At 36.1% G+C, this 24,203-nt stretch overlaps 1 protein-coding gene across 3 annotated transcripts in view; it reads right to left on the reverse strand.

Moving 5' to 3' along the window:
- The window catches only part of ttll7 (tubulin tyrosine ligase-like family, member 7), an 89,966-nt gene extending 66,511 nt beyond the window's left edge, over positions 1-23,455 (reverse strand). For 2 of the 3 annotated variants that reach the window (XM_058792203.1, XM_058792202.1), the window contains exons 1-6: positions 23,287-23,455; positions 10,036-10,298; positions 9,155-9,289; positions 5,509-5,630; positions 2,627-2,694; positions 2,346-2,504 (exon numbers count right to left, since the gene is read on the reverse strand). In XM_058792203.1, the coding sequence (XP_058648186.1) occupies positions 2,346-2,504; positions 2,627-2,694; positions 5,509-5,630; positions 9,155-9,289; positions 10,036-10,060 (509 nt within the window). In that variant the 5' untranslated portion in view covers positions 10,061-10,298; positions 23,287-23,455. The remainder of the gene's footprint in view (positions 1-2,345; positions 2,505-2,626; positions 2,695-5,508; positions 5,631-9,154; positions 9,290-10,035; positions 10,299-23,286) is intronic. The other variant, XM_058792204.1, reaches the window with a different exon arrangement.
- Positions 23,456-24,203: the final 748 nt, after the last annotated feature.

Consider the following 24,203-nt stretch of genomic DNA (forward strand, 5'->3'; position numbering starts at 1 on the left):
CCTGTGACTCGTGATACATTTGACTCATTTACGGTTGTTTGTTTAGTACGAGAACAAAATTGCAGAAAATGACCAAACAAGAACAAGGGCCACAAAAAGACCAATGCAACAGTGAGTTGCTCCATTTGCTCAATTAAAACAATTAAAAATGATTTACCGTGATTGAGTCTCATTTCTACTAGCATAATAAGTGGCTCTTGAGGGGTTTCCAGGATTTATTACACTTCAGATGCATTCTGTTTTCAATAAGAAATGCCACATCTATCGCTAAAAGGTGTTTTGTTTAATATATAAACATTTAATTTATAATTAAAAATTAAATATTAATTGCTTCTGCTATTGTGAAGGGAGTTCAGAGTATGAGAATTTGGTGCTCAGCCAAAAGCAGCACACCAGCCAATCTTCCTTATCTCCACCGTATTGGCACACAGTCTAGTCCTGTGCTTGGCGTCCGCTGGCTCAGGTGTGTGTTTAGCGTCCAGTAGCTTGTGTTGTGTTATGTTGTAGAGGATAATGGGGTTGTTTGAATTGCATGACATGATTGATGAGGGCTGATGGCAGGTAATCAAAACCCACTTTGGCTGACTGTTTAATTTGGCACCAGTGGGGATCTCGTCTTTTAGCCCTCCACAGTTTTTAACAAGCCTCTTCTTAGACACAAACAATATTCATTTAGTTTTCGGCCTGAAAAATAAATTACGTAGGAAGATATAACTTAATTTCCTGCGTCACGCTACGCTTTTTCAAATTTAATCTCCAGCCTAGCAGACGATCTTCTTTCACTTGTTAAATGCACCACAATAACTCAACCTTTGATGACTTCTCATTTTAATAAGTACCGGCTTGCTGTAGCGTATGACCATAGAAATATTAATTTATGAACAGATAAAAGGCAGTCATAAATAAATCTAGTGCCCCATCTGCTGCTGTACACGTTCAGCTTAGGTATAAGGGTTGGTGTTAGGGTTATTACTTTAGTTTCAAATTTACTATAAGAATTAGTGCTTGCGGTGGCACAATATTATTTACATGAGTAGGACACAGTAGAACGATACTCCTATCAACCAATCTCAACCCCAGCGCTAATTCAACAAAGAGATCTAGAGAGGGGTTTCAAAGAGAAATGACTTGCCTTAACCGACTTTGCCATTACCCTCTGCTTATCAGTCAGATATAATTATTCATAACCGAACATTTTACTTTTTTAGTTTTAGTGGGAAAACTATTGTTAATTCACATAAGTCTAACCACAAAAGTTCAAATATTTCAATGCACCCGAAGATCAAATACACATATGGTTGGAACTCCATGCAGCTCCTGTACAAGTTTCAGCTATGAATGAATAACTTCTGGGCCCGTATTCACAAAACATTTTAAGGCTACAAGTAGCTCATAACTCGCTGATTTAGGAGAAAATCTTAAAAATAATGGTCCTCCTAAATTTTTGCTCTAAGAGTATTTCACAAAGCAACCCTAACCTAATCCTAACCACAAACTATCCTAAAAACGGCAATCTGCCTTGGAATATAAACATTTAATGATAATATGCTTTTAAAAAAGTATATTGCTTTAATCGCGGGGGTATTATGACTGTTGTAGAACTTGTCGGGGACAATTTTCCTTTGATTCCCTATATCCATGCTTTCATTAACCAGTTGGGCAAGAAGTAATAGCTCTTCTTGCGTCCAGTTTGGTTTTCTTTTACGTCAGCCATGATTATTCCACTCTGTTAATCAAAAGGCTGTTTATATGCATATTCACTAATTGTTTACGAGAGGTATACATGTAAGAGGCTGACAGTTAGCTGAACATATACGTGTTTAATTAGTGACTCTTAGCCTGCATTTTAAAATATTTATTTGAATGTGGCAATTAACATTTTTATTTTTAAACCTTTATTTGAATACGGCAACATAAAATCGTGCTCTACAATATTTCTATGTATTAATCTCTGACAGAGCCTGTCCCTATTAGCCAATCACTGTGGGCTTAGTTAGTAAGCATGCTGACATAGCAACGAGGTCATCTTATCTTAAGACTTCTCTCTATTCTTTAGTAAAAGTTTGTCTCAGCAACTTTGTGAATTGGTTTTAAGAGAAAACTCTTAGCTACAAACTTTTACTGCTATTTAGGAGAACTCTTAGTGGTGAGATAAAATGTTTTGTGAATACAGGGTCTGTCAGGCATAGAAAATTTTGAAATGGCAAAATTTTACTGGGAAATCTTTGCCACTTTTGTAGTAGTATGCTGCCCATGGAAAAATGACAAATAACCTCCATTTTGAGAAATATTCCAGAACAACACCGTAAAACAGGATGCGCAATTTCCAGTCTGCTGTAACTTACCCGTGGCCCATGGCTCCATTCGCAGGCTTAACGATGAACGTTTTCTGCTTGCGTTTTCGTTTCAACTCCTTTACATAATTCTGGAACTGCGTGCACTCGGCTGGGAAGATCCAGGTTTTGGGGATGAAGCTATATTCCTGAGGCTGACTTTTAATCATTCTAAGGAAAGAAAGTGGAGTATTAAAATTAACGAAAACAAAGAGCTTAAGTCAACTTTCCTTGGCTGGAGGGCAGCTGTAATCAGTCATGTATCTTATATGGTATCAGGTTTTCAAACTCACTTGGCCATGTTCCTTGCCAAGCAGTCTTTCCGACAGATCTCACCCATTCCTGGGAAATGGTTTATCCTCTGAGGAAAATAATCACACTGTTAGAGGGCACTCGGTTATTCACCTTTGCGAGGAAAAACACAACATTAGAGCCCAAGTCTTGAACTGAGACTATAATATTTTGACATTTATGTCCAATTACAGACTCAAAACAAAAGGTGGTTGTCAGACCTTTCTTAACCCCTATTTAGTTCCCCACATTGTTTTTAATTTAAAACTAAAAAAGACGATCAATTTTGACTCTAAGGGCCAAGGTAATTGGTTCTGCATCAGAGCCCATGTAGTTGTAGGTACTGACAGATGAATGAATTGCTTTGAATGCAAAGAGGAAGGGAGGGGGTGGAGAGTTTTTCTGTATTCTTTGAGCAAATGAGGCTGAACAGGGCCATTAATTTGACTCATATGACCTGTAGCTTGGCAGCCGAGCCAATCACAGGAAAGCAAGAAAAAAACTGTAGGTGTGAAAGCACAGCATGCTTATCCAAAAATAAAAGTAACCAAACACAACTTTATGAAAAGTGTTATATGAAGCAAAGCATCTAAGCCAATTATTTGGGGCATTTTTCTTTGCAACTGTAATCTTGTGATACGTGACAGGAAATATTAGTCAGACATGCAGAGTTGCTTTCTGAAAGCAAGCCCTAACACAGTGTTATACTGAATGTAAATGTCATTTGTTTCAAATATGAAAGACAGATTGATATCTTGGGGCAAAAGTTTTTGCAATTGCGAATTTAGAGTTTACTTTGATCTTTTACTCATCCTCATGTCATTCCCTATTAAAATTCTGAAAATAAATGGAGAAAATGTGAAGTATGGTCATGCTGCTGCAGATGCAACAGACTGCTTCTGATGCTGAAATATCTGATATTGATAACATAGTTTAATCGTGATTTATTGAGGGTTTTCGAAAGGTAGCCATCTTAATTAAGTATTTGCCGTGTATGTTATGTTGTCTGTTTGAATGTTTTATTATTTTGTATTTGTGTCAATTCAAACACTAAGCTGCCTCCTGAGATACATTGTTTTAGAGCAATTTTAAGACAGCATGGAGTATATCCTTTACAAGAAATGCAAAGATAGCAGACTATGTGTGAGACAATGTGAGAGAATGACTGATTTGGTAAACTTATGTGTCATTTGATTTCTGCAATGCATTAATAAAAAGAATATTCAGTGTAATTAAAAACAATTACACAATATTTTTGTTTGATGTGCATAAGAAGACACACAGTATTTGAGTGATGTGCTGTTAGCTTAGCAACATGCTAACATAAGACTGCTTTGAATCTGATGTTAGTAAGTACATAAACAGAGAGTTTGGCATCTACAGACTTTCTGCCAGGGTGGGATGCTTTTGTGGCATGGATAACAAACCGGGCACAAATTTATTTGTAGGAGTAGGTGGACAACTTGTCACAAATGAATGGGAGTCAATGCCTGTATCAAAAAAATGCTTTTCAATAGAGCACTCTACTACAAACGTGTATAAGATGATAAGTTTTTCACCTAGTTTAAGCAAAATTAAAGTTTGTATTGCTGGTTTGACATAAGGTATTAAAAAAAAGCTTTATTCAAAAGCTGAAAAATCTCAGGTAAGAAGCCAACAATGCACGTCTGAATCCATTGATCATGACACATCCTGTCTACTGAGATATCCACATCTGATCAATTTTTGAAGCCAGCATAAATGTATTCTTCCCTGCCTATGATCTCACTATCCTGTGCATTCAATTCTATGTCAGTTGACCTAAAAAAAAGGCATCTGAAAGCTGCATTTGGTGTTCAGTTTGTGTGTACATACTGTATATGTTTTTGAACAACTGATTTAATTTTTAGCAAGAAATTATTATTGTGAATGAATGAATGAAGAATTTATAAAGTGCTTTTATTGTGTATTGCTATACACCCAAAGTGCTTTACAATCATGTGGGGGGTCTCTCCTCAACCACCACCAGTGTGCAGCATCCACTTGGATGATGCGACGGCAGCCACAGGACAACGGCGCCAGTGCGCTCACCACACACCAGCTACAGGTGGAGAGGAGAGAGAGATAGAGCCAATCAAGTGGATGGGGATTATTAGGAGGCCATGATTGATAAGGTCCAGTGGAGGGAATCTGGCCAGGACACCGGGGTTACACCCCTAATCTTTACGATGACTGCCATGGGATTTTTAATGACCACAGAGAATCAGGACCTCGGTTTAACGTCTCATCCGAAAGACGGTGCTTTTTTACAGTATAGTGTCCCTGTCACTATACTGGGGCGTTAGGACCCACACAGACCACAGGGTGAGCACCCCCTGCTGGCCTCACTAACACCTCTACCAACAGCTACCTAGTTTTCCCAGGAGGTCTCCCATCCAGGTACTGACCAGGCTCAGCCCTGCTTAGCTTCCATGGGCAACCGGTCTTGGGCTGCAGGGTGATATGGCTGTGGACTATTGTATAAATATTTGCTTAATTATCGCAAACAATCTCTCTATTTTTGTTGTAGATCATTACACACTTAAAAAGGTTACTGAACTGACTTCCCTTAACAGGACTTTATTTCAAATCTCTTCCTGACAAATTTGCTGATCTCAAGTGACCTCAGTTGATGGTTTACTACTGTACTGTACTTTAGCCATGAAGGTTATATACAGTACATTACGTGATTTCTGTTGATTAAACCACAAATCCCTGTGAAGGGTTTTAGGAAAATTAGTAAAAGCCATGGTAAAGATCACATCTCTTAAAGGCATGGCAAATAAAAAAAGACTTTAGCAACATGTTTGTTTTTAACTTTTTTCACTTTCTTTCTTTATTTGAACTGAAAGAAAAATCACAATACCTGATAGTTCCTGAGCTCAGCGATTTTCTCATGTTGCACGGCAGAGTCGTTCCAGATGAGATTGGCCATCTCATCATCATCTCTGGCTTTATGAAAGATCATCTCCTCAATGACAATACGAACTGCAAATAAATCAAATTAGTTTTCTTTAATATGCATTGACAATACTGGATCATATTTCTGTTTCCATGACTAAATGGACACAAACAACTGACTTAATTAGCAGAATCCTAATTCTTTTTTTGAAATAAAAACTCATGCTTTAACAATAATTATGCTTGACTTATGCTTTTGCTTCAACCCAAATGCTTTAAGAAAATTATGTCTGCATTACATTATCTTTCCAAGAAGCGTTACACAGTTGTAGCAACTGGTAATGTTATGACCGTGATGTTGATTTTTTCATAAACATCACCATTACTGGATAAAACTAAATCAGTGTGGCTTACACTGAAATCCAGTTAAACCAAAGCTTAAAAACTGCCCATGCCTGTTAAATAACTATATGATTGTTAATTAAGGGAATTACTCTAAAGCAGGGGTCACCAGACACGGTCCTGGAGGGCCGGTGTCCTGCAGAGTTTAGCTCCAACCCTAATCAAACACACCTGAAGCAGCTAATCAATGTCTTACTATACTTGAAACTTCCAGGGAGGTGTGTTGAGGCAAGTTGGAGCGAAACTCTCCAGGACACAGGGCCTCCAGGATCAAGTTTGGTGACCCCTGCTCTAAAGCATTACACTTACAATAAATTCAAATATGGGAGGTTTCAAAATCTTACTCAATTAGAAGTATCCCAAACACGTACATGTATTAAAAAAATAATAATAATAATTCATTGTATTTTCTACTATTTCTTTGGAATACTAAATTAAGTATTTACATGTAAAAAAGTAAACTTTCTTTCTTAGCTTTAGAAGCCAAGAGACAGCGTAGATTAAAAAATAAATAAATAAAAATAGGTTTGCCGTACAAACTGTTAATTTAAATCAATCCCTGAAAGAAAACCCTTTAGGGGCTGTTTACACAGAACATGTCTTTGCATTCCGGGGAACAAGGGAACAAATTCTTATAGTTTGAATTGTTTTACCCACAAAATATATATGTTTTGTGGGAAGTTGAACAAGAACAGTTTTCTTGTCATGCTCTGACAGAAAAGAGTTTCACCTACACTGAAAAACTGAATATCAAAGCCCTTGAATATCAAAGCACTTCTTAAAATGTGTGAAACCCTTGAACGTACACCACAATATGAATTAATAAAAATAAATAAATCAACTAAACAATAACATTTATAATAACAATAACATTTGCACATATCTTGTACTCAGAATGCTAGCTTTGTTAGCACTGTACGTGTAATTGAGTGTATTAGTCGCACATGGGCTAGGTAAAGTGTGTTGCTCAGTAAACAAGAGAATGCTAAAATAATCAGACAGACAATATGTTGAGCTTTAAATTCATATATTTACAACCCGAATTCCGGAAATGTTGGGACATTTTTTAAATTTGAAAAAATTAAAACTAAAAAACTTTCAAATCACATGAACCAATATTTTATTCACAATAGAACATAGAGAACATAGCAAATGTTTAAACGGATAAATTTTACACTTTTATCCTCTAAATGAGTTCATTTCAAATTTGATTCCTGCTACAGGTCTCAAAAAAGTTGGCATGGGGGCAACAAAGGGCTGAAAAAGCAAGAATATTTGAAAAGATTCAGCTGGGAGAACATCTAGCAACTAATTAAGTTAACTGACATCAGGTCTGTAACATGATTAGCTATAAAAGGGATGTCTTAGAGAGGCAGAATCTCTCAGAAGTAAAGATGGGCAGAGGCTCTCCAATCTGTGAAAGAGTGCGTAAAAAGATTGTGGAATACTTTAAAAACAATGTTCCTCAACTACAAATTGCAAAGGCTTTGCAAATCTCATCATCTACAGTGCATAACATCATCAAACGATTCAGAGAAACTGGAGAAATCTCTGTGCGTAAGGGACAAGGCCAAAGACCTTTGTTGGATGCCCGTGGTCTTCGGGCCCTCAGACGACACTGCATCACTCATCGGCATGATTCTGTCATTGACATTACTAAATGGACCCAGGAATACTTCCAGAAACCACTGTCGGTAAACACAATCCGCCGTGCCATCTGCAGATGCCAACTAAAGCTCTATCATGCAAAAAGGAAGCCATATGTGAACATGGTCCAGAAGCGCCGTCATGTCCTGTGGGCCAAGGCTCATTTAAAATGGACTGTTTCAAAGTGGAAAAGTGTTCTATGGTCAGACGAGTCCAAATTTGACATTCTTGTTGGAAATCACGGACGCCGTGTCCTCCGGGCTAAAGAGGAGGGAGACCTTCCAGCGCGTCATCAGCATTCAGTTCAAAAGCCAGCATCTCTGATGGTATGGGGGTGCAGCTTGCATATTTTGGAAAGCACTATGAATGCTGAAAGGTATATAAAGGTTTTAGAGCAACATATGCTCCCCTCCAGACGACGTCTATTTCAGGGAAGGCCTTGTGTATTTCAGCATGACAATGCAAAACCACATACTGCAGCTATTACAACAGCATGGCTTCGTAGTAGAAGAGTTTGGGTGCTGAATTGGCCTGCCTGCAGTCCAGATCTTTCACCTATAGAGAACATCTGGCATATCATTAAACGAAAAATACGTCAAAGACGACCACGAACTCTTCAGCAGCTGGAAATCTACATCAGGGACCAAATTCCAACACCAAAAGTCCAGAAACTCATAACCTCGATGCCCAGACGTCTTCAAACTGTTTTGAATGAAGAGGAGATGCTACACCATGGTAAACATGCGCCCATCCCAACTATTTTGAGACCTGTAGCAGGCATCAAATTTGAAATGAGCTCATTTTGTGCATAAAATTGTAAAATTTCTCAGTTTAAACATTTTTTATGTTATGTTCTATTGTGAATAAAATATTGGCTCATGATTTGAAAGTCTTTTAGATTTTATTTTATTCAAATTTAAAAAACGTCCCAACATTTCCGGAATTCGGGCTGTAAGTCATATATGAGATGCACTGAATATGTGTGGTGAATATAGGATTTTGTATGTCATACATGGTTTATTCAAGCGTTAATGAGTTATAGGGTGCATGTATAATGGTTTACATGTCTTACTAAAATGTTTCCTGACTAAAAAAGGCACTTAAAGTACTTGGAAAGTAAATGATGTCAATTTCAGCAGGGTTGTGTGTGTGTGTGTGTGTGTGTGTGTGTGTGTGTGTGTATACTGGTATTCCCTATGTTATGGAGACCAAATGTCCCCACAACGATAGTAATACTAGTAAATTTGTCCTTGTGGGGGCATTTTTGGTCTTTTGGCAAGTTTTTTAAAAATCTAAAAATTCTGAACGTTTTGCGTGAGGGGTAGGAAACACAATTTTCACAGTATTAAAACTATTACATCTACGGAGAGTCCCCAGAAAACATGGAAACCCAACGTACGTGTGTGTGTGTATGTGTTTTGTTTCTTCCTTTCATCTTTAGTCTTCTTTTTCAAGAGAGAATGCAGTTCTATTGAGTCTCTGGATAAACAATTGTCTGTGTTCTGTATGAATGTCCCCTTGCATCAGCAAATTTTACATAAATAATAGAATGTTTTTCCTACCAATCTCATATTTTGTTCCAGCAACGTTGGCTGTGATGAAACCCTTCTTCTTCTTCTTGGTGTGGACCTTCCTTTTTACTCCATTCTGATTTGACAGTGTCGGTGGCATGTTCATGGGGGACGTTCCTTGATCGTCTGTGGAATATTTAGCAACTGACCATTTACTAAGGTTATTGTCACCGTTGTGGTCACACTTTATTTTAAGGCCCAATTCCCACAATTAACAAACCATTAACTATGACTTTTGCCTCAATAAACTCCTAATTTGCTGTATATTAATAGTCAGTACGGTAGTTGTTAAGTTTAGGTATTGGGTAAGATTAGGGATGTAGAATATGGTCATGAAGAATATGTGCTTTATAAGTACTAATAAACAGTCGATATATTAATAATAGGCATGCTAATAAGCAACTAGTTAATAGTGAGAATTGGTCCCGATACTTAAGTGTTACCAATGTTTTTGATATATTTTACACTTTAGTATTAAGAAACACCCTTCAACACCTACTAGAATGTCTACTTCAACAAAGAGGGTGGGCATTAGGGATGTTCTTATAACAATAAGAATGTTTCGCCAACAGAGAAACAAAGATAACAGTGTGCTAAGCAGAGTTTCTTACAGAGCTTTGTGTTTTCTGTTCTTAAATCACTCTCCCTGGAGGAAATTTAAAGGAAGCATACTGTATGTCTCAAGATCAATGCGCTATCAGAAGCTCTCTTCTCAGCTTACTCAGAGTACAGCTGTGCTTATACCTGCAGTCGTGAATGGACAGCGAATATTCAACTATTTGTGAACACCCCTAGTGGGCATATAGAGTGGGCTCTGGTTTTCTGGATGGACTTTTGGGGTCACTGTTGTCAAACTGTTATATCAAACTTACCTCCATCATAGGGGGGTGAGGGCATATCTCAAACAGCTGACCTCTCAATACCCAGCCTCAGAGACTTATGAGGCACGGTTTGGCACCAGTCTACTTCCTCCTCGCTGTCTTTGTGGCAACAGTTTTAGGAGGTGGCACTATCATCTGTCCACTTAGATCACGTGGCAGAGGACGGGGCGAAGGTCAGTTGTAGACCGTATACCCTGAAGGAAAGAGGTCAGGGCTTCTCCACGGAACCACAGATGGGCAGATAGACAAGGTGTCTGAGCAAGAGAGAAAGAGAAACAGCAAGATTGGTAATGTCAGACAAAGAAGAAGCGCTGGAGGGAACTGCACAGTCTGGCCAAACGGTTGCTGTGTCACTCAAACCTATCAGCGCCGCTGACAGCAGGTTTCACCTCACTGATCAGCTCTTACCGCCTGACGGGGGCTTCGGCAGATGAGGGTCTGTCTGCTGCTTGTCAAGTAAACGCAACATTAGCACCGCTGCATCATCAGTCTGTGAGATTTCTCCATGTTTAACATTCTAATGTTCACTTTACACGTCTGTAATCTGTCACACAGCAATGCACACGTCTAACAGCTAGTGTTCTACGATATACCAATACTAGAAAGGTATTGATACCTTGCAGGTAAAAACGGTGTGATTCCTCATTTTATTACTACCGATACTTTAAGTAAGAAACCATTTTAAGAAGAGTTGTGATAAAGTGATAAAGAAATATACACTAGTTACATTCAACAAAATTTCCAAAAACAGCACATTTCCCATTAAAGCACTGTATTGTTTTTGCCAAAATGCATGTGATCTATGATGTCCAAAGCTATGTTCACCTTTAAAAAAAAACCGTGTGAGTGCTTATATCTGGGGCCAGTTGCATAAACTTAGCCTCTATGTTAAGACTGTGTTTTGAGAACTAGTCTGACCAACTAGCCAAGGGGTAATCAGTATTATTTTTTGGATACAACTTAGACTAATCTACATTTTTATGTAACTGAATTTTAAAAAATGATATCCAGTCTTAAAGCAACAAATTGGCTGACTAACTTTTAAGACTAGTCTTAACCTTTTATGCAACCGGCCCCTGGTTCAAAAGGAGTGAGTCCCAGCACAGCTTCACTTACTCTAATACAATATCACAATTTTATATGAAGCCCAAATGAACTTTGCATATGAAATATAGTTATAGGCATAGTTAAAATAGACAGAATAGATTAGATAAAGACAGATAAATAAGAGATTAGATAATTATAGATTAGAGATAAAGTAATTTTATTACTTTTTGTTTTCAATTTGTGTACTGTAATCAGTACTGTAATCACTTTCAATTTGTGTAAATCACTATTATTTAAAATAAAATAAAACAAAATAAAATAAAGAATCAGTTGCAGTTCTCGCTCTGTCCCAAGCACACACATTTACTATTAATATTTCTTTCTTTCTTTCTTTTTTTTTAAAGAAAATGTTCAAATAGCAGGGCAGGAACACCATGGTCAATGGGGAAATTTCAGGGTTTTTTTAATTAAATAAAACAAAGAACTATAAGTTCCATGTTGGGTCTTCTATTGTTGAATTACTTTTCCTGTTGTTTTAGGTTTTTGCTGTTGTATCAGTTCAGTATTTGTCAGGTGTTGTATCGAAGTCATATTTTTTGTAAATTGTGACAACACCACTAACAGCATAACAGGTCCAAAAACGAATGCAGAACTAACATCACACTCAACAACAAAGCAGTATTTTCTTTTGACAGAAGGATGACAAATGATATCTAAGGCTGGCTGATATACTTATTATTCATCACATATTTATGATGGCTTTGCTACAAACAAGTTAGTTAGATTCACTTCCATGAATCAGTTCAAATTCAATCATTCTTTTGAGCACTCAAAAATATCCAAATTGTGTAGCCTAACAAAATGGTTTAGTAAATGTATGTAGGTAAATATTACTATATATATATATATATATTCAGTGTTATTTTTAAAAATAAATAAATAAATAAAATGAAAAACAATGTTTAACTATTTCTTAATGTAATGTCTTTTAAAAATCTTCCTTTTGTCTTTTGATTGTGAAAAGCAGCGGTTCTTAATCCTGGTCCTCGCGTCCCCCCACCCCCACCCGCTCTGAACACGGTACACAGTTCATTCATGGACTTCTCTTCTAATGAACTGGTGATTTGAATCAGATGTGTTAAACAAGAGAGACATGCAAAAATAGCAACGGCTGGTCAAAATGAAGGGGAAAAAACTACATCCCCCCAGCCCTACACATAACTCAAGCAACGATGGTGACCTGCTGCAAATATCTCTCATAACTTAACTTAAATGACAATAAATGAACATTCATTCTAATATACAACCTTGCAAGTGATGTCTTCACAAATCAGGATTCGGGATATCTTAAAATATGTTTAGGAATTAGTACCTTTTTACACAACAAGAGGGTATATAGATTAAAAATATTTTAAAAAATTACAATATGCAAACATCTTTACAATGTGTCTGTGCTGATTGCAATGTAAGTGACTTTGGATAAAAACATACCATGTGGATACATGTACATGAAATGCTCTGAAAAATGGTGCAATAGTACTCGAAAAGGTTTATATTCTGAAAAAAATTTTTTTGCTTTATTTAGCTTTCTTTGTCAAGTTTTTTGTAAATACATATTTTTTTTATTAAATGTTCCTGATATTAATTAAATGTTCAGCTATTTTAAGTGTTGCTTTATGGCAACCCAGATGGCAAAATATAATACAACACTGACTTCTGGTGGTGTGTTTGTAAAGTGCATTGCAAATACTGATTCCACACAAATGGACATATAAAAGACATATAAACAGATCACAGTTTAAGAATAAAACAAGGAACAAAACAAAATGGTTGATTTATAGATTCCAACTACAAATAGAGATTTTAAGGGGAACTATTTAGTCTCACCATGTTTACACAAGGACTGTATTACCAGTGTCTCATCTGCCTCTCCTGTGACCACTTGTGAGTGAATTTTGAGAAGAGGGTCACTGATTTTGTGACTACAAACATCACATAGTAGTTCAGTGCTTTTCTGTAGTTGTTTATTCAAATACACCAGATATGCTTCCAAATTTTAATTTCACCGCAAACATGCCGTTTAACTGTTGTACTCGAGAATCTGTATAAAGTAAACTTCATGATCTGAGTCACTGCTAGATTGGCAGGTTGTGCCCTACAGGTGGTCCTCTGATGTTGTCCCGGACATGATAAGATCACAAAGCATTTTGATCCCATTTACACCTACACTGATTTACAACAGCTTCAAACTCGACTCATCCAGTCATATTTATCATGTAATATCGCTTTGAGTATTTTATTTTAAACTCTATTCTATTCTCTAAAGCTATTTTGTACTGATACCATGTTTATTATTCGTTTATAATTTTGGTTTGATTCAATGAAGTTATGGAGTTATGGAATGTCTCTATGAATATCAAAGTCTAAATATGATACGACGTACAGTGTTTCTCATTCTTATAAGTACTGTAGCACTGGGGCATCTGATTCATACAAGTCACAGTCGGTTTTTACATCTTTTATAGTAAAACATTGGATTAAATTAAATGCTGCTGTTCATTGCTATGTTTTTAATTTAGTTCAATTGTTTAATTATTAATTATATCATTGGACAGTTATATAGATATAAAGATATTGCCCTCTTAAATAACTTCAGTGTAAACCTCGTTTTCGATCAGACCGATTATTAATGTTTTATTTTAGGGTTCTGAGAGTGTTTTTTTTTAACTAATTAGTTGGTTGTGACTGGATGCTGAAGACTTTTCTTCAACATTGTTTTATCTCCCTAAAGTCCCTTTACTGACAGAAGGGAAAGTAAATACACCTTGTATGAAATGTCATATGTCCAAGTTGTTCATTTATTTGCTTCAGTGCTTGATTCAGAAAGGTTAAGTCTCTGGGCTCTGACTCACCCTTCAAAAGTTTGGTCTCCGCAAAGGGACGACCCATGAACTGCAAACCTACAAGAAAATCCTGTCACCATTGTGTTCCTGAGATTAGCTCAGTGCAAAACACTGCAAAGAAATATTTGCATAAAAAGCATCTGCTTTATCAATACAATTTCCAAATTATGAAATACTAATGCAATTAGAACAGTCGCTAAAAGAGACATTCAGGCAATTTATGAAGCTACAGTCAATCTGTTACAGCACAAGACAGCAACACAATGACAGGCAGGCGTGTGTTTGATGAATGAGTGCTTGAGTAATCTCCTGCTATCATGCATCACCCTGACAGCTCCACCACCCACAATCCACTCACTATTTATTTCCTCTGAGACGTCGCATCACCTCTCTCAGCTGTAGAGGGAGTCAGAGAGCACACACTATTTCTTTTTCTATCTCACATTTGCTTTCGCTTTTCTATTTTAAACCTATCGTGTACGGTACAGTGTACGGTTTATTTCTGAACTGCTGCAATAAGTGCAAGATTGCATAATGCTGCTTCACGTTCATCTGTTTTAGAGAACATTTTGTTCACTTTAGCACCACTCAGTGGATATTTCACTTCATAACTTCATGGCATACTAACTTAAAGTCTAAATCAGGGGGAAAAAATAGACTCAGATTATGTTTACTTTTGTTTTTAAATGATTATTTCTTTAATACAATTTTTACAAGCAAGTGGCATTGTAGTACAGGTACACGAGTCCAGACAAGACCGGACCAAGAACAAATTTTTTATGAATAATCAAGACCAGCTTATTCAAGACCAAGTCCAAATGCTTCTGTGGACTAATGCTATTACTATCAAACTTCTCTTTCAGTTTACAGTTTTTACACTCACTAGAACACAGTTTTAAATACTTAGGTCACTTTTTCAAAACTCTTCACAGTTATCCTTCAGCTTTTTCAACATTCGCACAGCAGTGAATTTCACATTCAAAATGCACTAAAACTACCAAAACACCAGGTTATATGCAGTTTTTTATGATGTAAGGTGGTGCAACTGTATCTAATATATTGTGTATTTGATATAATCCCCATTTACAATATTGTTTAATTGTATTTTCTTCTAAAAATGCTGTAAAATAGAATATTTATTTAATCAATGACTTCTGATGTGCTCTTTTAACATGTTTTACTTGTTTACTTGTTTTGCATGACTTTTATCAGTTTGTTTTGATAATATAACTGTATTGTGAATAATAATTGTGAATAATTGTGAATATAATTGTGAATAATATATGCAACTATGCAGTTGAGTTGAATTTCTTACAGTAAGAATATTGCAAACCCAATATACTCAAAGCATGCTTCACATTAAACACTATAAAGTAGATCATAATGAGTTTTATGTGAATCAGTTGCAGTGTCAGGTGCTGACAGAGTGCTTGTGCTGTGAGATGGTGCGCCCAGTGCATAATTTGCTCAAAAAATGTTATATTTATAAGTAGGAGTGTGCGATATATATCGTCTGTGATAATATCGTAATTGTTGTTTTAAAGATGTGCGATTTGACATTATCGAGTATTTTGCAAATCCATTCAAAACACTGCTACAGAGTGCACGCGTACATTACATGAAGTCTAGAATAGTGCGCGTGCTCATTTAGAGTGCGTTCTTTCGCTGCATGATTCAGTCTGAATACATTTATAATGATCACAAAATTCAAGATATTGGGACAGAAAATGTATATATTTATATAATTTCATGTAGTTAATCAATATCACACAAAGAGTGCTGTTTTTTTTCTCCAAAAATTGCCATGACTACAAATGAAATATTGATTTTTTTACAAAAATTCCAAAAACAAGAAGTCAGTTAAGAGTTTTTGCTCTACTTCGGCAACAAAAATAATTACAAACACAGTCACAACGCTGTTTTTTGTCTCTGACCAACATGATGGTGTTTCGTTCCTGAATGAATCACCTGTTTAAATGATTCGGTTCAATCGCAATGAGTCACTTATTAACAGGGACTTGCTGCCACCTTCTGGCGGTTTTAATTTCACATTTAAAGTTTCTTTTTATTACTTAAATCATTTCAAATAACAGTATTCAACGTTTTATGTTTAATATATCAAAACATTATTTATGCATTTGTAATTGCAGATTAAATGCATTCATGTCCTGCACTAAACAGTAGTGTGTAAATGCATATAAATGCCACTTCAGATGCAGCTTCTGTGTTTTCTCTGCATTGCAAAGATGAATTTTATTGATACTGATGTCATTTTCTTGGTAACAGCTCAAATGTCTTATTATTATTATGTCTTATTAAAATCAATTTAAACTTATTGGAAAAAATGATATCGGTGTGAACTGACCACCACACAGAATATGAAGAATATAAAAAACTTTAGGGGTCAGCTGTCCACGGTAGTCCTTAAGATACCAGCACAATAACACACTCAGCAAAATATCGTCTAATTATCGTTATCGATTAAATCCAAGAAAATATAAAGATTTTTTTTTATTTCAATATCGCACACCCCAATTTATAAGTAACTGTCCACAGGATTATTGTAACGTAATGAGAACATTTTTAAAGGCATATTTCACCCAAAAAATGAAAATTCTGTCATTAATCACTCACCCTCATGTTGTTCCAAACCCGTAAGACCTTAGAGCTTTCTGACCCTACATAGACAGCAACGCAACTAAAATGTTCCAAGGCCCAGAAACGTAGTAAGGAGGACATCTGTAAAATGGTCCATGTGACATCAGTGGTTTAACCATAATTTTATGAAGATACGAGAATACATTTTGTGCGCAAAGAAAACAAAAATAGCAACTTTATTCAACAATTCTTCTCCTCCCTGCACCGTCTGGCGCTATTAATGAGAGTATCACAACGCATGCGTGTGGTGCTGCTGATTTAGAACACACATGAGCTGCGCCTTGTTTACGAGCAGAGGAACATGGACTATTTTACTGATGTCCTTACTACATTTCTGGGCCTAGGAAAATTTCAGTTGCATTGCTGTCTATGCAGGGTCAGAAAGCTCTCGGATTGTATCAAAAACATATTAATTTGTGTTCCAAAGATGAACAAAGTTCTTATGGGTTTGGAATGAGATGAGGATGAATAATTCATGACTGAATTTTCATTTTTGGGTGAACTATCTCTTTAAATGTGCGCTCTTGCATTGGTCTACAGGTAACTCAAGAGGGCAGAGTCACAGTACCTTCAAATTTCTGAATCAATAAACCAAAGGTGTTGTTATTCTGATCTGCAAATTTACTATAAACAGACTGACTATAACAAACTTGCTTAGCAGGATTATTTGCAAACTGTTGTATCACCATGACAATGCATGACCTCAAAGAAAAAACTGACCATAAAAGAAGACATTTACACTCATTGACCCTTCATAAAGACCCTTAGTTAATGTTACTATGCCCGACAAGACGTGGAGCTGTCACCCAGGGGCGGACTGGCCATCGGGAGCACCGGCCCGCTGCCCTACATATTTTTGTTGTTGTTGTTTTTGTTGCCTGCCGAATGTACTAAAGTGATTATTTCCGAATAAAAAATTTACAAATTTTAAAAAAAGAATTAAAATAATAAATCATGAATCGGTTAGTCTTGGCTGGCATCCGCGCGTCCGCCAGAAGGATGCGACTCATGCGAGACTCGAGAATGGAGTGGAAGCGATCAGGTGGAGCAGAGAGGCAAAACTGTCCTGTTCAGGACTTCAAGTGCTGACACTTTTTATTTACATCTGTAAACAGACTAGTGTACTTTTGGTGTATTGTAGTTTTGTATTTGTTTACCTATTTAAACATTAGACTGCTAGCAAAAGTTAGCAATAGCGGTCAATTAATTACTGCAAAATTACCAACAGGACATAATTACTATTGTAAAGCATAGGAATTTAGCAGACAAATATTCACATCGTTTTATAACAGGTTTAGAGGGAGCTAAGGCAGACAACAACACAACGAAAATTAACATAGTTGCTATAGTTAAACCATGGTAACCACAAATTAACAATGGTTTTACACTATGTAGTTCACCATGGTATTTGTAGTAAAACTCTGGTTATACAATTGGTAATCAGTCTGCCAAAAACATGGTTACTTTTACCATAGGCCTAATAATACCATGGTTAATTTCCCTTATAGCACAAAATATGACCCATGATAATGCAAAAACATGTTCAGTGTTATAAAGATATATTCAGGATGTAGCTATTATTGTACCAATTTTGACATTTAGGTAAGATAAAACAATAACATATGGTCCTAATGTAATACTTATTTTTTTCTAAAATAAAAGTATACTATGTGCAAACAAATTATAATGATGTGGTTGTTTTGCAACAAGGAGATGTTGATGAAAAAAGTAAACATACACATAAGAGAGAGAGAGATGACAGGGAAAATGAAAGTGGAAGTTCAAGTGATAATGAGGATGGTCATACAAAAAATATTGTTGTCCGTGGTTTCAAATTTTGTTATGGGTTTATGGGATGGCCTGGATGAGTGTGAGATTTCCCGGCCTGAAATTTTGTCCCAGTCCGCCCCTGTGTCACACCACGTTCTCACGCAGTGAAAAATACATTGCACTGACAGACAAGACAGAGCAGGTTACTTTAGGCATGAAACAAAGTCTCAGCTTTAAACTTTTGTCATTTTTAAAGAAATTCCAACAATAAATACAATTTTTGGCTCTTTAATGTGTTGTGTAGCACCTCAGTTCAAGCGGCAAGTGAACCGATCATCTCTTTCTCGTTACTAGTTATATAATGTAGCACGAAATAAACATGAACATCAGAAGGTATCTTGTTTCAAACGAAAGACTTGTTTTTAAAAGACGTCCACCAACGTTAATCTACTCTCCTGTCTGGTTTGTTTAATGGACAAAAATGGCAGATTCAGCGTTTATGATTGGTCAGACCGCCTGTCAATCAAACTCCCTGTGAAGGGTCAATTGATCTTGGTCTATAACTCCAAGGGCCCTATCATACACCCGGCGCAATGCGGCGCAAGGCGAGGCACAAGTGTTTATGCTAGTTTCAGCCCGACGCAGTTCTCAGTTTCCCTTCCTGCATCGCGTTGTTAGCAAATGCATAGCAAATGCATTTGCACCCATTTGTGCACAAACATGCCAAATTATTACAAATAATTTTTAATCGTAAACCGTCGTTAAACTAGCAAAAGTGGATTTGGACACCCCCTGAGTGCACTTGCGCCGTGCGCTTTGGACCGTGGGCTTAGATCATTAAAATAGGGCCCCAAGACTGTGACATTACCAAAATCTTTACCGCAATATCAGTAATTTTCAACAAAAATATACATAGTAACCCAAGTAAAATGTAAAGGAACAACATCACAATATGGTCATTTTGCCTGAAATCAGGGAAGTTGCTTATTGAAGTTAAAGCCATTTCTTTTATTTCTCAACATTGTCACTAATAACTGCTAATTATATTTGGAAAATGTTAAACTCACTTCAGACTCCTCATCTCAGCAGTTTACAAGAAGGGATTAATTCGAAAGCTGTTTTGTAAATGCTTTTTGAACACTACCAAGCATCGTACAATTACTGTTGCACTTTGTGTATGCATTTCAAATATGAATAGTTGGACACTTTTATTACTGAAATGCTGGAATTTGTTTACAAGAATGATATTATGTCACTACTCCACTTCAGTGAGTGGGAGCTGTTAAGAAGAAAAAGAAAAAAAGGAGAACAAAATCACATAACCTTCTGAAATTATTTTTAAAATAGCCTACATTTTTTAAATATTTATTATATAATGTAGGGTTTACACAACTACAGTAATCATTCAACAAGCAGCCAGGTCAAATATAACTTAAATACTAGTTTGCTACAGTAGTTACTAGTTTAACTTAATTCTGCTTATTTCCCCTTTTTTTTTTTTTTAATGGGGAAAGATAACCGATCATATCTTCATTTGATGCTTTTTGAGAATTGTTCACTCTTTCTCAGAACTAACCTGACTATTACCCAAATCCCTGTGTGCCACACTATCATATTTTCATTAAAACTTTTAGCGAATTGCTTACTCTCACACAGAACAAAACCAACCAATATTTAAATCTCCTAATTACATTTGAGTCACTGCAGCAATAATACATACTGTATGTTGACAACACTATAAATGCAACATAGCTAGATCTAAATCTGGAGGATCACTCTTATCATCGTTATGTATCATCATACCCCACAGCTCTAAAACTTGGCTCTATGGCAAAGCACCCTTCGTGCTTCTTTGAAATGGTGTGTACTGTGAAAAGTGCTTAAACTTGACTTTTGTACTTGTGTAAAGTATGCTTTGGGCATTTTCACACAAACACATTTCACACTTCTGTAAAGGCTGCTATACACTACACTTCCAATTTTCCCCCGATTTACAGTCTGGAAGAGTTGACGCTAGTTGCCCAAAGAGTGAGTCTGCAGATTTTGACAGATTTCATAGAAAATCGCATAGTTTATGATGGTCACAGACCATCACAGATTTTTTCGCTTCAGACTTTGATTGCACCCAGTTGGAGGATATCAAACACGTTTGATATTTTGAGCTGATTTTCATTTGTCACGCTGTAACATGGCGCTCAGTTCTTTGTGAGTTTGATTGTGATCGGAACAACTTTAAAATCTGCTAATGTAAGATCCTCAGTTAATTTACTGTATAACTGCCAGTATTCCTCTGTGACTGTTACAAAGTCGGTAAGTGTATGACGCCTAGGGTTTTAAAATCTGTTCAGATTTTAAAAGTCGTGAAGTGTGTTCCAGCCTTAAGAGACATCGCTGACAGAGGTTCTCTGTGCCACAGCGTACATATTCTACTAACTGATAATGCATTTCCCTGGCTAAATATTACATTTAAATTTTGGAATGCTATTTTCTACCATTTGGTCCGAGAGAGGTTGATGAAGGAAGAGGTTCAAATATTGGAACTAATTGGCGTATAAATAGTACGCCAAATAAAAGCAAAAACTTGTGGTATTGATACGCAAAAATTGACTTTGGCGTGCATATGATACGCAGTTTTCGCGTGCATATGATACGAAATTTGTTGCAGTACATATGATACACAGTTTTTGCAAACATTTATTTTTTTATTTTTTTATTATCAATACCATCGTATCAATACCACGAGTTTTTGTTTTTATTTGGCGTACTATTTATACGCACTTTCGTGAGATCTGGTTGGAGCCATTTGTGCCTCCATTCAGACAGCATATCAACCAAACTTGGTCCTTAAATTTGAAAACTCCTCTCAAGCACAGCAAGACTTGTTTCTGCCTACACAAACACTGAGAACTTTTGACAGGAAATCAAAAACCATGGCATGTCAGTTAAAGAAAAATGAATTTAGACTTCTGTTAATCATTCATAAAAAAAAGTACCTCACAAATCAAGATTCTGTATGCATCTGAGACAACATCTCAATACTCTAATAACAAGCTCATTCTTAAACTGGAATGGAAAAAGAATACAGACTTTTTATTGTATGGTCTTGTTGTTGTTTTTTTGCATATGGTCTTGACTGGCATAAACAAACAATTTGTACAAGGTCTGCATGATATATGAAAATAAAAGTGGAATTATGACATGGCTTAGTGTGATAATCAAATAACAAAGGCTGCAATGTAATTAAATATACTTGCTGCATAGATCTCAGAGCGGCTCGGTTCATAGAAAATCCTGCTTATTATGAACTCAATTTCTGCATGAGCTGTGAGTTTGAGATGCTTATAACCTGCATATGTGCAGCACTTATTTCACCACATTTGTATTGAGAAGCGTTTATGAACCTGTTACCAACAGAGGAGAAGACATAAATATTAGTATTGCAGTTTTACAGTTGTACTATAAAATAAAATCATTATTATTTGCATTAAAAAGTTCAACAAATTATTAGAAATTAGAAAATTTATTAAAATGACTCAACTAATTAGGGTGATGTTAATGTATTTTTACTGCATATCTGTCTCTCTTCCAGTTCAGAACAGGATGATATGCACCCATATACTATTACATTACGCATTTCAACAGTTTGAAAACATTGAAGGACAAATTGTTCAATAAAACCCTTATTGATTTACTATTGATGCTTAAAAAAATAAGGTTACTTAATTAATCAACCAAATAATTTGTCGATTTACCAAAATAACCAATAATGATTGCTTGAAAACTGCCTATTCCAAGACTTCCATTAAAGTTTAGTATAATTTACTCTATATAAAAGACTCAAACCCCAGATAAAGCATATGTGTGAAGTCACACTAAGCGTGGGGTGTTAAGTTTTGTGTAAGTTTCTAAAATTAGGAACAGCTCTTAGACATAGGCCTATATGTCTCCTTGGCAACATAATAACACACCAGTTTTACTTACAGCATGCGAAAAAGACAGCACCATAAATCTCCAAAGCTCCTACTCTGAACAATACATAACAAAAACAAAGGTATTGAAACAATGAACCAATGCGCAAACAACATCAATCCATCCCAGAAATAATTCTCTAACATCAACAGAGGAATTCGGTGACGTAATCTTCTTAAATCACTGGTCTGTTACAGCACTAAACTCATGGCACCCAAATGTTATATGAGGTGTACTGCTAAGAAGGATAGATCCTGTGGCATGGGGTGGATAAATGTACAGATTCATACTGTAGATACATCCTGCTCCTGGTTTTTGCTGATCTGGCTCATGTGTACCAGTTAATTCATGTTAACTACTGTATGTGATGGAAGTGCTGGCCTTTGTGTAGTAGGCCGTATTTAATGAGGATGTCCAGATCTGCATCCAAACACCTGCTTTTCTCCTTTAATTCTCCTTTTCCTGTCTTCATAATAACTCACAGTTAAAAACAGGTTACTTTGCGCTGTCATGTGATTCATTTGCCACTGAATTCCCTGCAAGATCCCCTGATGCAAGGAGGCCCAGATGATAATAAAACACCAGTGCTGCATTGCCAGGATTTATGAAGCTCTTCAACTAAACTACTCATCGAAAATTAATAACTTATAAATAATGCTTATGTTATGGTGCATGTTATTAAAGTGAAAAATTATCATTAATTATAAAAGGCAGATGCGGATGCGATGAGAGACGCGCCGCATCCTGACACAAGACATCCTGATGGCTTACTCCCACTGAACTCAAGCCATTGAATAATTATTTGTCAGTAACATTGTTATTATTTTGTATAAACTATGTAACAGCAGTGAACAGATCAATGATGATAAAAATGAGAAGGTTTTGAGTGAATTACCTATACACAGGCTCCAGCCTCTGTCTGCGATGCTGTCGCTGTTGTTCTTTCTTTTCTGTCTCTTTGTGTATAAGTCTTATTTTTGGCCGTAATGCATATTATTTCATTTTAACATGTCATTTAAAGGTTTGGTGTTAAATGAAATCCCTCAATCTGCTCTGTACGTTGTCCAGTTACCGCAAGTGTACGATGAAGATGGACCGATCCATTGCTCAAATAGGGGCGTGTGGACTGCATACTGTTTACACAGTACTAATAACACAATATAATTTAACCACAATTTGTCAGTTTGTATTTCATATAGAGTCTATAAAAATTACTGTTTATTTCTAAACAGTAGATTAAGAGGCATGTGGTGAGTGACCATAATTACCATAAAATGGTGAAAGACCATAATTACCCACTCTGAAATACATGGACTCTTCCGGAGCGCACGGACTCTTAGCAACAAACCAATGTTTCCATCCGGGTTCTTATTCCAGATGACTAATAATAAAAGGCTAATAATAAATATTACATATATTTCCTATTTCTAAAGCAATAAATAATCTTATTTTCTTCTTTTTCGGTGTTATTTTATGAATATAAACCAGCATTGTTGAATATGTTCAGCATTGCTGACTATGTGTATAGATCACAACTAAAAGATGAATAAAAATCACAGTTGGCCTACATAAACTACAGTCGCACTTTACTTCATATGTTACTTCATACTTCAAATGTTTTTTTTTTGTTGTTGTTTGTATTATATATATTTAAACTTTAATATTAAACATATTAAGCATTGATTAAATGGTAGTGTCGTTTGTTGTAACATCACTGTTTAAAAAAGACGATTCACTCATTTGGCCATTAACGTAGATGGATGTTTTACTAAAATACAGTAGGCTACTAAGAATTTCTGTTTCATCACTGAA

The sequence above is a fragment of the Onychostoma macrolepis genome, chromosome 11 (assembly GCF_012432095.1).
Source record: "Onychostoma macrolepis isolate SWU-2019 chromosome 11, ASM1243209v1, whole genome shotgun sequence".
Classification (NCBI taxonomy): Eukaryota; Metazoa; Chordata; class Actinopteri; order Cypriniformes; family Cyprinidae; genus Onychostoma; species Onychostoma macrolepis.